Source organism: Ceratotherium simum, chromosome 5 (genome assembly GCF_057802395.1).
Source record: "Ceratotherium simum simum isolate JZ-2026a chromosome 5, ASM5780239v1, whole genome shotgun sequence".
Taxonomy (NCBI): domain Eukaryota; kingdom Metazoa; phylum Chordata; class Mammalia; order Perissodactyla; family Rhinocerotidae; genus Ceratotherium; species Ceratotherium simum.
In genome coordinates, this window is record NC_141904.1 from 85429344 (window position 1) to 85443457 (window position 14114).

The 14114-nt window shown below is 42.0% G+C and overlaps 1 protein-coding gene across 4 annotated transcripts in view; it reads right to left on the reverse strand.

Annotated features, from left to right (window-relative positions):
• The window catches only part of TAMM41 (TAM41 mitochondrial translocator assembly and maintenance homolog), a 44359-nt gene that overhangs the window by 16899 nt on the left and 13346 nt on the right, over nucleotides 1–14114 (reverse strand). For all 4 annotated transcript variants that reach the window (XM_004443162.3, XM_087431520.1, XM_087431521.1 and 1 more), the window contains one exon: nucleotides 1105–1250. In XM_004443162.3, coding sequence (XP_004443219.1) covers nucleotides 1105–1250 — 146 coding nt within the window. The remainder of the gene's footprint in view (nucleotides 1–1104; nucleotides 1251–14114) is intronic.

Consider the following 14114-nt stretch of genomic DNA (forward strand, 5'->3'; position numbering starts at 1 on the left):
TTTTTAAAGTTCTCTTTCAGTTCTAGAAATTCCATTAATTTGTCATTCAATATAACATAAGTTGTCCCTATTATGTGGAAGACGAAGAGCATAAAAAAAATAAAATACAGTGTTCTTTATGTTCAAGATAAAAAACTGTGGTTTCTATAGTTTAAAAAAATCTTAAATCAGAATTACTTTTCTCAAAAAGGAAAGGTTCTTTGATTTTTATTTTCAAATATTTAATAATATTATTTTTTAAAATACCTTGAAAGAAAGTTTTATTTGATATATCAAAAGAAAAGTTCCAAGACATGACAAACATACAAGTGGGGAAAAAACAATCTTCAGAATAACATGTATGAGTTCATTTATGTAAAACAAAACCAAACAAAAAAGACTCAACTGCTTCATACCTGTTTATATGAACAAATATATACAAAAATGTATGCAAAAAGACCTGGAAAAATATATGCCACACCATCAATAAGGTTACCTCTGGGGAGGCAAATGGGATTGGGGATGGAAAGAAGGTAATCTGAGAGTTTATTTTCACTTGTTTCTGATTGGTAATTAATATGCATAGTAAGAATTTCAAATGGCAAAAAAGACATACATGGTGAAGACAAGTCCCTCTCCCACGTCAGCCCGTGGTTCCCTTCTCCAAAGGCAGCCTCCTATTACTAGTCTCTTGCGTTACCTTTTAGCATTATTCCAAATATAGAGAAGAATATGTTTATATACAAAACTTACCTTTTTTTTTTTGGTGAGGAAGACTGGCCGTGAGCTAACATCTGTTGCCAATTCTCCTCTTTTTGATTAAGGAAGATTGTCCCTGAGCTAATATCTGTGCCAATCTTCCTCTATTTTGTATGTGGGACCCCGCCACAGCATGGCTTGATGAGCGGTGTGTAGGTTCGCACCTGGGATCTGAACCGGCGAACCTCGGGCCGCCGAAGCAGAGGACGTGAATTTAACCACTATACCACCAGGCCGGCCCCCAAAACTTACTTTTTAAAATATAAATATTATCACACTAGTCCTACCGCTCTACCTCTACTTTTTCCCTTAAAATAGCTCCTGCCTTAGAAACGACATACATTTTATTTTTCACATAGAGTTTACCTCCAGTCGGCCTTGCTGGATTTTATACACCACTTGGGGATTCTCCTGCAGTATGTTGCCATAGAGCTCACGAAAGTGGGCTATGTTGGGCTTCACAATATTCAACACTTTTGTCTTATCCTCTCCAACCACCATCCGAAAGTCACCTGGTTAAAACAAACGGGAAAACAAATTTTCCATTGAGAATCCACATTCTGATCTGTGAACTACAGCCCCCACACTGATTTCCGCACTAGTTGCACCTGGCAGCATCCCTCATTCAAGACAGTTGTTTTTCCTCACTAAAACCGTGAAGACATTACCCAAGGAATGCAGGAACTTGTTTGGGGGGAAAGAGAGCCTCTTGAATCACAAAGTCTCTTATGTCAGTTAAAATATCGTTACCTATCTACAAAAGATAATCCTCACTGAGAAGCTAATTTGTGTTTGTTTTTCCAATGCAGAAGCTTCTGTATTTATAAACTTTCATCCTGTGAACAAAACTCTGTCTGCGACCAATCACAGAGATGGGGGTTGTGTGTATCATCTTGGGCGTGTCCTTGCTACTGCTTACTCAGCTTGGCCCTGCCTGCTGTGTTTGCATGAGGGCTTTTGAGGTGCTTTATGAATATAAACAACCTTATTATATTTGATAAGGACAAGAGCAATTAGTGTTAAAGGTCCTAGGAAGAAGAGGTTTACATAAGAAGTTTACATTTAAGATGAACTTGAAAGCAGATATAATTTTAAAAACTGCAAATGGTGAGAAATGAGGGAACTTTAAGTTTGCCTGTGGGATGAATTGAGCTGCAAAATAAATAATTCTGAATGACAAAGAGCAACTTTTGAAACAAATTTAAAGTGCCCTGCCTTGCCTTTGCCACTGACAATCATCAGCAAGATATGGGGGGAAAAGAGTGAGAAAACTAGAGTGAATGCCTATTGTGTTAATGTTAATTCACAAGAGGCTGGGCCTGTGTGAGGACCTCCCAGGTGAAGCCTGGGGACAGCAATGTGGCTGAAAGCTTTGTTGGACAGACAGAAAGTGGTCCAGGGAGTAGTGAGGTGGCAAGTGTAGGCAGATACCCCAGCTGCTGAAGAATGTCCTGGGACAAGGTGACAATACAATTTATCATCCAAACTCGGTCACTTTTGAGGGTGAAGGGGGCACTACGAATAATTACACCAGGAAAAGTATAAACTGGGCAATCCAGGACACATGGTTACCCTTGCTGATTTCTTTTCTCTGGAGGGGGGAAGGGATCACTGAGATTATTACCTGCTACAACAGATTTTCCCAGAACAAACTGTTGGATTGTTCTGGAAAAACAAAAAGATACTCAAAAGTATGCACTTCAACAAGGAATAAACTACGCTGGGTTCTTAAACTTCCAAGGACCAACTTATACACAATTTGGTGGAAAGCAGCTGGGGACTGCAACTTCAGAAACAGGGCCTTAAAAACAGCCCCTGGAGGGGTGTCGGCCCCATGGCTTAGCGGTTAAGTGTGCGTGCTCCGCTGCTGGCGGCCTGGGTTCAGATCCTGGGCGCACACCTACGCACCGCTTTGTCCGGCCATGCTGAGACGGCGTCCCACACACAGCAACTAGAAGGATGTACAACTATGACATACAACTATCTCCTGGGGCTTTGGGGAGAAAAAGGGAAAAAAAGGAGGAGGATTGGCAATAGATGTTAGCTCAGGGCCAGTCTTTCTCAGCAAAAAGAGGAGGATTAGCATGGATGTTAGCTCAGGGCTGATCTTCCTCACACACACACAAAAAAAAACAGCCCCTGGAACACCCAACCTTTGTGACACGAGGTCCAGCTGTTCTGGCAGTGAGCAGAAGTGAGTCCCGGTCATAACAAGCTGCTCAAATATGGATGAACTTATTGTTTCACTCTTATTTTAAAGGGAGAGTTCCATAGTTACACCCTGGGATGACTGCTAGTGAGGGTGTAGAGAAATTGGTCCTTGCACATAATGCTGTGTGCATTGACATCATTTGTGTGTGTGTGTGTGTGTGAGGAAGATCGGCCCTGAGCTAACATCTGCCAATCCTCCTCTTTTTGCTGAGGAAGACTGGCCCTGGGCTAACATCCATGCCCACCTTCCTCCACTTTATATGGGATGCTGCCACAGCATGGCTTGACAAGCGGTGTGTTGGTGCGTGCCCAGGATCCGAACCGGTGAACCCCGGGCCACCGCAGTGGAGCACGCGCACTTAACCACTGCACCACCCAGCCGGCCCTTGTTGACATCATTAACTGTTAAAATCCTTCTGGAAAGCAGGGAAAGAAGAAACTTCATCCCTGGAGAGAAGCCCGAAAAAACAAACCCAAACAGAGGTGAAGAGGCAACGTTCACTGAGCATCTGGTAAGTGCCAGGCACTTCCCAAGTGCTCTGTCATATTACCTCATTTAGTCCACACAACCATCCTCTCAGGTAGAGACTATCCTATCCCCATTTAGCATCAAGGCAACAAAGACACAGAGATGAAGTAACTGCCTAAGATTTCCCAGGAAGTAAATGAATACAGTACACACATACAACTGTTCACTGAAACACTATTTATAATACTGAAATATTGGAAGCAACCCAAATGTCCAACAGTAGGGGAATGGATAAGCTAGGATGGTACACCCATACTCTTAACACAGTGTGTAAGAATAGTGTGCAACCATTAAAAATTATAGTAATCACACACAGCAAGACAGAAAATGATCATAGAATAATGTATAGTTAAGAAACCAGGAGGGCCGGCCCCGTGGCTTAGCGGTTATGTGCGTGTGCTCTGCTGCTGGCGGCCCGGGTTCGGATCCCGGGCATGCACTGACGCACCGCTTCCCTGGCCACGCTGAGGCCACGTCCCACATGGAGCAACTAGAAGGATGTGCAACTATGACATACAACTATCTACTGGGGCTTTGGGGGGGAAATAAATAAAATTAAAAAAATATATATTTTAAAAAGAAACCAGGATACAAAAGTACAACAAGAAAACAACTTTGTGAAAAAACAGGAAAAACAAGACAAAGGGACTATATAAAAATGGTTATTGGGGCCAGCCTGGTGGCACAGCAGTTAACTGCTTGTGCTCCAATTCGGTGGCCCAGGGCTCGCCGGTTCGGATCCCAGGCACGCACCAATGCACAGCTTGTCAAGCCATGCTGTGGCGGCGTCCAATATAAAGTAGAGGAAGATGGGCACACGTGTTAGCCCAGAGCCAATCTTCCTCAGCAAAAAGAGGAGGATTGGCATCGGATATTAGCTCAGGGCTGAGCTTCCTCACAAGAAAAAAAAAAAAAGGTTATTGTTTGCTCTAATAAGATACACACTTATTGTGCCTTTTTTATGTGTGTGTGCTTTACATCTGTTATCTCGTTTAGTGCTGGCAAAGCCTCATAAAGAAGGTACTAATGATTCCCAATTTTACAGATGAGATGAGGTGCAAAGATAACCTGCCCAAGGTCCAGCCACTCTCTCAGCATCAGGGTAGTGACCTTGTAGGTGACTAGTTTTACTCTACTTTGTCATTTCCCTCACTTCTGTAATAGTGGCATATTACTTCCAGCATTTTAAATAAATTCACAGGGAGCATAGACATGATGTCTTGGCAAATTTGAATGGAGAGGCAGCTGGGTTAACTTTCAGTTGAGTAAATCCTGACGCTTTTATTTAGAGCCTATAAATGGATTCCATGAATCCCTGAAGGGATGAAATGTCATCCAACTCAGAATCAAACCTGGCTGGCTCTGAAGTGAAAGATCAGTTTGCAGCACTGTTGGTCTAAATATTTGGGTCATTTCTCCTCTTTCTATACATTCAACAAACAAAATGTTCTTATATTTTAGATAGTAACTTTATGAGAGAGGGACTGTATTTTACCAAAATGTAAAAGCAAACCAATCCAAATCCTCCCCAAAAGAACGAGCCACGATTGAAGGACCTGGAAAATACTACGGACTCTCCGAGAACAAGGACTCGGACTTATTCACCTCTGCATGCCCAGCTCCTGTGCACTGCGTGGCACACGGAAGGCACGTCAATAAATGTCTGCTGAATTGAATTTCTCCAACTGCTATGCAGTAGACCAGCTCAGCGACAGGAAATAGCAAGCAAACGGGCTTATTACCCTTTTCTTCAGAACAAAATGAATAAAATCGTGGGCACAGCATGAACCAGCAACTGATCATAACAATGAATTTTTCTTACCTCCAGAGACATGTTTGCAAAAAAACACAGGGATTGAGAAAAAGCAACTGGTGACTTTTATTTTATGCCTCTACTGATGGATTTAATTCTTGACTGCTCAAGCCAGAGAACCGCCAATCTAATACAATGGGTAACCAAAAGGGTAATTTCTTTTGACTTTGAAATGACACAAACTCAGAGGCTTGGAAACTATCTGTAGTTGGCCTGTTCTGTGATTCTGGCACGCCACCAGTGGTCAGGGACCTTATTATGAACACGGGGATGTGAGGGGATGCACAGTCAGTGGAAAGGCTTTCAAGTCTGGCAATGTCCTAGGCTGAGTTACTTAACCTTTCTGAGTCAGTTTCCTTATCTGTAAAACAGCTGTAACAATCATACTAACCCCACAAGGTTGCTTTTAGATTGAAACGAGTAAAGTATTAAAGAATGCTTTGTAAACAGTAAAGCAGATGGGATGGGCAAAAGATGGAGGGTACAGGAAGCCCTGAGTCTTTGAAGACGATGACTGGCTAACTCTTCCCCTCTTAAACTAACTGAAATAATGCTGTCATTTCAGTTCAATAAATACTTGGGTGGCTACTACGTTCTAAGAGCTGTGCTAGACAATGGAGATACAAAGATATAGGCCCCACCTCAGGCAGCAAGTGACATGAAAACAGATCATTTCAGTGCAGGTTACAGAAGTGGGTATTTCTTATGTGGTAGTGTTTAAGAACAGTAGCCCAAACTGGATGTTGATATGGCAAAATAATAGTCATTTTTAACAGCTTTTTTTTGAGATATAACTCATATACCATACAATTCACCCATGTAAAGTATATTCAATGTTTTTTACTGTATTTACAGGGTTATGCAACCATCTAATTTTAGAACATTTAAGCCTCCCTAAAAGAAATCCTGTACCTATTAGCATTCACTTCCCATCTCCCTCCATCCTGCCACCCCTAGCCCTAGGCAAAGACTAATCTACTTTCTGTCTCCATAGATTTACTTATTCTGAACATTTAATACACATGGAATTGTACAATATATGGTCTTTTATGACTTAGCATAATGTTTTCAGACTTCATCATGTTGTTATCTGTACTATGGCTAAATAAAATTTCATTGTATGGATGTACCACATTTTATTTACACATTCCTTTGATGGACATTTGGGTTGTTTCCACTTTTTTGTGTGTGTGTGTGAGGAAGATCAGCACTGAGCTAACATCTGCTGCCAATTCTCCTCTTTTTGCTGAGGAAGATTGGCCCTGAGCTAACATCCGTGCCCATTTTCCTGTACTTTATATGGGACGCCGCCACAGCATGGCCCTACAAGCAGTGTGTGAGTGTGCGCCCGGGGTTCCGAACCGGCGAACCCCAGGCCACCGAAGTGGAGCATGCAAACTTAACCACTAGGCCACGGGGCCAGCCCCTGGCTATTTATTATGAATAACGCTGATATGAACATTTGTGTATGAGTTTTTATGTGACCATACATTCTCCTTTCTCTTGGGTAGATACCTAGGAGTAGAATTGCTGGGTCAAGTGGTAACTCCATGTTTAACATTTCGAGGAACTGCCAGACTGTTTTCCTAAGTGGCTGCACCATTTTACATTCCCACCAGCAATATATGAGGGTTTCAATTTCTCTACATCCTTGTTAACGTTTGTTCTCGTCTTTGTGATTACAGTCACCATAGTGGGTGTGAAGTGGTTCTCTGTGGTTTTGAGCGGCATTTCCCTAATGACTAATGATGATGAGCATCATTTCATGTGCTTATTGGCTATTTGTACACCTTTTTTGAAGAAATGTCTATTCAAGTCCTTTGCCCATTTCTAAAATTAGGCTGTCTTTTTATTGCATTCCAATAATTCTTTATATATTCTAGATACTAGTCCCTTATCAGATATATGAATTGTAAATATTTTCTCTCATTTTGTTGACTGCCTTTTCACTTTCTTGAGGTGTTGTTTGCAACACAAAAGTTTATTTATTTATTTTTTTTGTGAGGAAGATCGGCCCTGAGCTAACATCTGCCAATCCTCCTCTTTTTGCTGAGGAAGACCAGCCCTGGGCTAACATCCGTGCCCATCTTCCTCCACTTTAGATGGGACGCTGCCACAGCAGGGCTTGACAAGCGGTGTGTCGGTGCACGCCCGGGATCCGAACTGGTGAACCCCAGGCCGCCGCAGCGGAGTGCACGCACTTAACCGCTTACGCCTCCGAGCTGGCCCCAAAAGTTTAATTTGTATATAGTCCCATTAATCTATTTTTTCTTTTGTTGTTGTGCTTTGGGTATAATTTAAGAAACCATTGCTTAACCCAAAGTCACTCTTCTAAGAGTTTTATACGTTTAGCTCTTACATCCATGATCCATTTTGAGTTAATTTTTTGTATGGTGTGTGTTAGGGGTCCAACTTCATTCTTTTGCATGTGGACAAAATAATATTTATTTTAACAAAAATGACTAAGACAGTATTTCTAGGAGGCAGTCTAATGCACCATTTAAAATGCATCCTCAAAAATATCTCCATGGCTGCAGAAAAGACACCATATCACACTCACTAACATGTGGAAGAGAATGAGATGAGAATAAATGGCTGATGCACGTGGTGATATAAATTTGAATCACTTTCTTTTTTTTTTTTTTCAAGATTTTATTTATTTATTTTTTCCCCCCAAAGCCCCAGTAGATAGTTGTATGTCATAGCTGCACATCCTTCTAGTTGCTGTATGTGGGACTCGGCCTCAGGATGGACGGAGAAGTGGTGCCTCGGTGTGCGCCCGGGATCCGAACCCGGGCCACCAGCATCGGAGCGCGAGCACTTAACCACTAAGCCACGGGGCCGGCCCCTGAATCACTTTTTCTTTTCTACACTTTAGAGAACACAAAATGGATGGGTGAAGGGAGGGATGGGAGGAATCAGCTTTACAATTTTGGTTCAGGAAGGAACCAGTATCACAACCACTCATCCATTCATTCGTAAGTATTTACTGAGCACCTAGTACGTGTTAGGTACTACTGTCAGCATTGGGGTAGAGGGAGCAAAAGAAGACAAAAATTCCTGCCCTCCGCATTTCAGCAGTGGAACAAAAACCAAAGACAAACAAACCAACAAACAAATAAAATAAATACTATTTCAGATGGTAGAAAGAGCTATGGAGAAAACACAAGCAGAGAAAGATGACAGGGAGTTGGGGAGGTGGGGCGTGGTGAGCCACGTGGATCCCTGGGGGAAGAGGGTCCCAGGGGAGAACCAGGAATGTCACCTGCCACAACAGACAGACCCTTGGTAGAACAGTGAAGGGTTAAGAGCAAAGGTTCTAGAACCAGATGCCTGTGTTCAAATCCTAGCTTGGCACTTACAAGCTATGCAACCCAGGACAAGCTACTTAACTTCTCTGGTCTTCGGTATCCTCCAAAGTAAAATGGAAGAAATAATAGTAACTAGTTTATAAGTCTCAGGGATTAATTGAGAAAATACCTGTAAAACACTTAAAACAATATCTGACAGTCAGTAATCCTTAAACATTAGATATTATTGATAACATCCCTTCAAAAGTGCTGCATTCTCAGAAATTAGCAATTGACTACTGAGTACAAAGAGTTCCAACGAAGGCTTCAGCAAAAGCCCAAGCATGCCAAGCACAGAGAAATGCTTCCAGACTCCTCAAACAGTCAACCCCCAACAGGCAGATCTCCCAATGACACCCTAAGGTTTCAGACGGTGTGACTGTCATGGAATAAATCTTAAGAGCTCTCACCCAGAGAAAACGTTTCTTTACTAGCTTTTCCCAGGATCCAGAAATGGAGAAGTTTACTCACACTTTGGAGTGCTGGCACCCATTTCTAATTTTTTTCTCCAAGAATCACTCAACTGGCAACTTCCTCACTGCTTTGTCTTATTCCTAGAAGGAGCTGAGCCTGTGTTCAGACAGTCTGGCATTGAAAGAAACCTATTCTCTCTCTTACAGGAGAGTGCTGGAAGGTGTTTTGCACTCCTTAAGGACCATAAAGGGCCAAATGAATCTGGGCTGTCAAGTTTCAATCTACCTGATATAAGTATTCTGCTAATTTTGACAAGAGTTATTTGTCAACATGTAACAAGTTTTTTAATTTTTATAACTGACAACATAATTCCATTTTGGAGAATATGTTCAAGGGAGTTAGTACCACCCTTCTCCCCCTTCTCCCTACCAAAGTAATTTGTCCACAGAATTTCATAGCAGTGTCATAAACAATACAGTGATACAGGAAGCCAACCTGAGTGTCCACCAATCACTGAAAGAATGAACAAATAATGGTGTCTCAACCTGAGGAAAACCTATGTAGCCAACAATAATACATGATACTAGTAATAAGTCACAACAGCAATCATTTTCTGAGCACCAACTATCAATGAAGTATGATGCTGGGGGCTTAGAAGAGTGCTTGGCATAGGAGACCCGTAATTATCTGCTGAATGAATAAAACCTTTCCGTTTTTGGTCTCTCTGCCTCCTGCACAGTGCTGGCAAAATTATTTCTCTACAACAACAAATCTCAGACCATCTGGCATGCTTGAAACCTTCTATGGCTCCTAGCTGTGTACAGGTTGTCAAATTCCAATATCTTTTAAGTTTGTATTCAATGCCCTACTCAACCTGGCCTGGGTCTAACCTCTTCTCCAAAATACCACAAGCAGTGAAGTTAAATGGTTAAAAGTGTGGGCTAAAATTCCAGCTCCACTACCTACCAACATGCTGGACAAGTAACCTTAGACCGGTAATTGCTCTGGGCCTCAGTTTTCTCACCTGTAAAATGGGGCAATAATACAGCACCTGAATCAAAGGGTTGTCACAAGGATAACAAAACCAGTTATCACATCAAAAGTATTGCGAGTTGTTTCTGGCACACAATAATAAATGCTATTTCTTCTGCCAAAAGCCATGAACTTCAGTCCCATCAATCTACTCCTTCTTCCCTAAACAGGCCATGCTCTTTCACACTCCCTGCCTTTTCCACAGCTGCTCGTTTTAAGTCTACCACTGACTCACTGTGACTGCATGTGTTTGTTAATGTGAAGTTCCTCAGAGCAGAAATTACATCTTCAATTCTTTAAAAGGTATGGGACGCTGATTCACTTGATAAATGTTAAACCAGGCTCATTACCTAAAATTAATCAGGTTAATAGTTTGTATTTACATAAGAAAGTTCAAGGTGACCCTTTAAAGTTCATTTGGCTTTCCTTTTCTGCTTACTTAAATGTTGACTTCTAAGAATAACTGAAGAATTAGAAAAGCTTTGCTCCTCCCCAATTTTGCAGGCTCTCATCTTCCACCTACTCCTTTCTCACCATCCTTTACAACAAGTAATGCCATAAATACTGACCCAGGGCAGTCAACGTGAGCCTTAAATACTACATAAAACGTAAGGGGTTATTATCACTATTAGTAATACCGATAGATCTTGCCTCTGCCAGTAATTACTGGCAGGCACTTGTCCAATAACATGGAGAGACACTGCTTTCTCTGTCCCTCCCTCCCCTCTCCCCACCCTTCCAGGGAGAAATGTTGAACTTCACAGGTTAAGGACAACATATTATCTCTCAACTAGAAATAGGTGGAAAATAAATGTCAAAGTAAATGAAAATGAGATTGGTGGATAATTTGAAGTTTGGAATATTCTGAGAGCTTGGGAGGTTTGGGTGGTTTGTCAAAGGCATAGAAGCCCATCAGTTCGGATACTGGGTTCTCAGAAGCCTAGGAAAGGCAGGAGGAAAAGCTTGCCTTATCAACACATCACCTGGGGCAAGTCTCATTCCTAGGAAAGATATTCACCTGCAGGGCCTAGATCCTTCCCTGGCCTCACTATTCCAGTCTAGTTCCATCATATTATGGACTAGGTAACCATTAATTATACCGTGTCCTGCCTTAGGAACACCATCACGCATAACGTTGTTTCAATGGGAAAATATGTTCCCAGTTCTAAACAACCGGCTTATAGAAGACGTGTTGGAAAATGTCTCATTCATGAGCTAGGGACTGCACAGAGTTGGAATCAGTTCCCTCTAGAGAGGATTTGCCAAGTACTGTGTTCTAAGTTTTGCAGTAAAAAGAAGCCAACCTCACTGAAATGAGTAATGTAGGATATTTGGCCAAATTCTCAGATCCAAATCAGGGTTAAGCAATAAAAAAACCTAATGGCAAGAATACAAGAGGAGACTAGATGAGAAATGGGAGAGACTGGAGGCTGAGAAAGCTGGAGTCAGACACACCAAGGTCTGAAACTGGGCTCTTAGGGAGCAACTCACTTTCTCTGACTGCTCTTCTCCCAACAGCCCAGGGCTGACTCCGTATCACTATTTAGATCTTAGCTCAGCTATCATCACCTCAGAGGGCCCTTCCTGTCTATCCATTGTAAAGACAGCCCTGCCCTCATCTTGATTCATTTTCTTCTCTTCACAGCACTGAAATTACTTTATTGCTTCTTTATTGTCTGACTCTCCTAAAAGAAGATAAACTCCACGAGGAGTTTCACTCGTGTCCTGTTCACTAGGGTACACCTAGGGCCTAGCACAGTGTGGCATGTGGAAGGCACACAATAAATATCTGTTGAATAAATAGGGCTGTTGTGGGCCGGCTCCGTGGCTTAGCGGTTAAGTGCGCGCACTCTGATGCTGGCGGCCTGGGTTCGGATCCCGGGCGCGCCCCGAGGCACCACTTCTCCGTCCAACGTGAGGCCGAGTCCCACGTACAGCAACTAAAAGGATGTGAACCTATGACATACAACTGTCTGCTGGGGCTTTGGGGGGAAAAAAAAAAACTGAATAAATAAATAAATAAATAGGGCTGTTGTGCGAGGATTCAATGATGGAATAAACGATCTATCTATCTACGCACCTACCTACTTACCTACTTATCTGCGTCTGGTACTGTGTTACTATACAGCAGCCCTTAATAAATATTATAAAAGAAACTAAACAGGGGATGATTCTGTTATGAGTCAGCAAGTATTTACTGAACAATTTGTGCATGCCTCACAGCCCAGGCTAAACCAGGAATATAAAACGTAGTCCTTCCAGGAGGCAAAGCAAAAATCAGCTAAAGATTGATAGCACCTTAAATGCTAACTTAAGGTCTGAAAATAGGTAAAAGCAGTTATGTGAGTCAATAAACTTCTTTAATCAATGTTCAGAATTTATAGAGAACTCCTAGACTCCACCTAACACTATGCTGATGTTGATTACGCGGGAAAAAACAGACAAGTGGTAGTGTTGCGGGCAAAGTAGAGAAGAGTCCGGCACCTTCTCCCACAAAGTCAATAAAAGGCTCCCATCCATCTTTTTCCACAGGGGAGTGTGGGGAGGGAATGACCCTAACAAAGAGACCCCCTTTTCCCACATGCCGCATGCAGGCCCATTCATTCTGGTACACAGCCACACCACTCTTTGCCCCTCCACCCTTTGCTGAAAGGCAGGGATGTTGCCACGTGAAGCTGGAAGCAACCAAAGACTGAGGTTATTCCACTTCCTTTCTCCCCAGTGTTGCAATTACAGCTGTGGTCATGCTAGCTGCATTTTGGGAAAGACTGAAGAACAAGACCTTTAAGGTCTCTTTCAGCATTACATTTCCATGAAATCTTATCTGTACAGAGATTCAGAAAATGAGTAAACTGCTTCTGCAATATTTTGAGCATAGAGTTCGACTCACACTTAAAAGTTGGGAAAGAGGATAATTATTTAAGATAGTGGTTTTCAAACTATTTTTTAAGTAGCAGACTACTTTTTTGTAAATGAAATTTTACATGGATCCTTAACATATTGAACAGATCAGCAAGCACTCCTCTGGTTGCAGCAAGGGTGAGGCAGGGGTTCTATCCTCTCAGCTTTCTCCTTGCCCTTGGAGGGGGCCCCTGACATCTCTGAGGAACACAACCGATTTAAGGGGAAAGGGAAACAAAGTTAATCTTTAGATAAATAAATAAATGAATGGGGAAGAAGGGAAAGCTTTTCCTTAATGTGGAGGAAGAGAGAGTTGGAAGGTCACCATTTTGTAACCATCATAGTCAGACCGGTTCAAGCAAGAATCATTAATGGATGCTCAACCTTAGGAGGGAAAGTTTGATAAGAAGCAACATATTTGCATGATCTTCAAATGTCTCCCCAAAGACTGCTTAGAAGGGAGAAGACCCTGCTTATCAGGATGCTAACGTCACTGGTCTGTAGACTTCAAAAATGTGAATGTCATATAAGACAAAGGAAGCGTTCCAGATTACAAGAGAAAAGAGACATGGCATCTAAATACAATACATGATCCTTGACTGGACCATGTACCTGAGGGAAACAAATACTATAAAGGACATTATTGGGACAATAATTTGGAAAATGGATCATCAATTCGATAAAAACACTGTATTGATGTTAAACTTCCTGAATTGGATACTGTACTGCGGTTATGTAAGAGAATGTCCTTGTTCTTAGGAAACATACAGAAGAATATGGTCTAAAGGGGACATGCTATGTGTGACCTACTCTCAAATAGTCCAGAAAAAAATACATAATACAGTGTTTTTACACATACAAGGAGAGCAGTGGTTCTCAAAGTGGGATCCCTGGAGGATCATCAGCATCACCCAGCAACCTCCTAGAAATATAAATTTTGGGGCCCCATCCCAGACCTACTAAATCAGTTGTCTGGGGGTAGGCCCAGTAGTCTGTTTTACCAAGCCTCCAGGGGATTCTGATGCACACTAAAGCTTGAAAACCACCGATACAGAAAGAATACTAAAACAAATGTGATGAAATGTTGAAATTGGTAAATCTGGAGAAAGGGTATATGAGAGTTGTC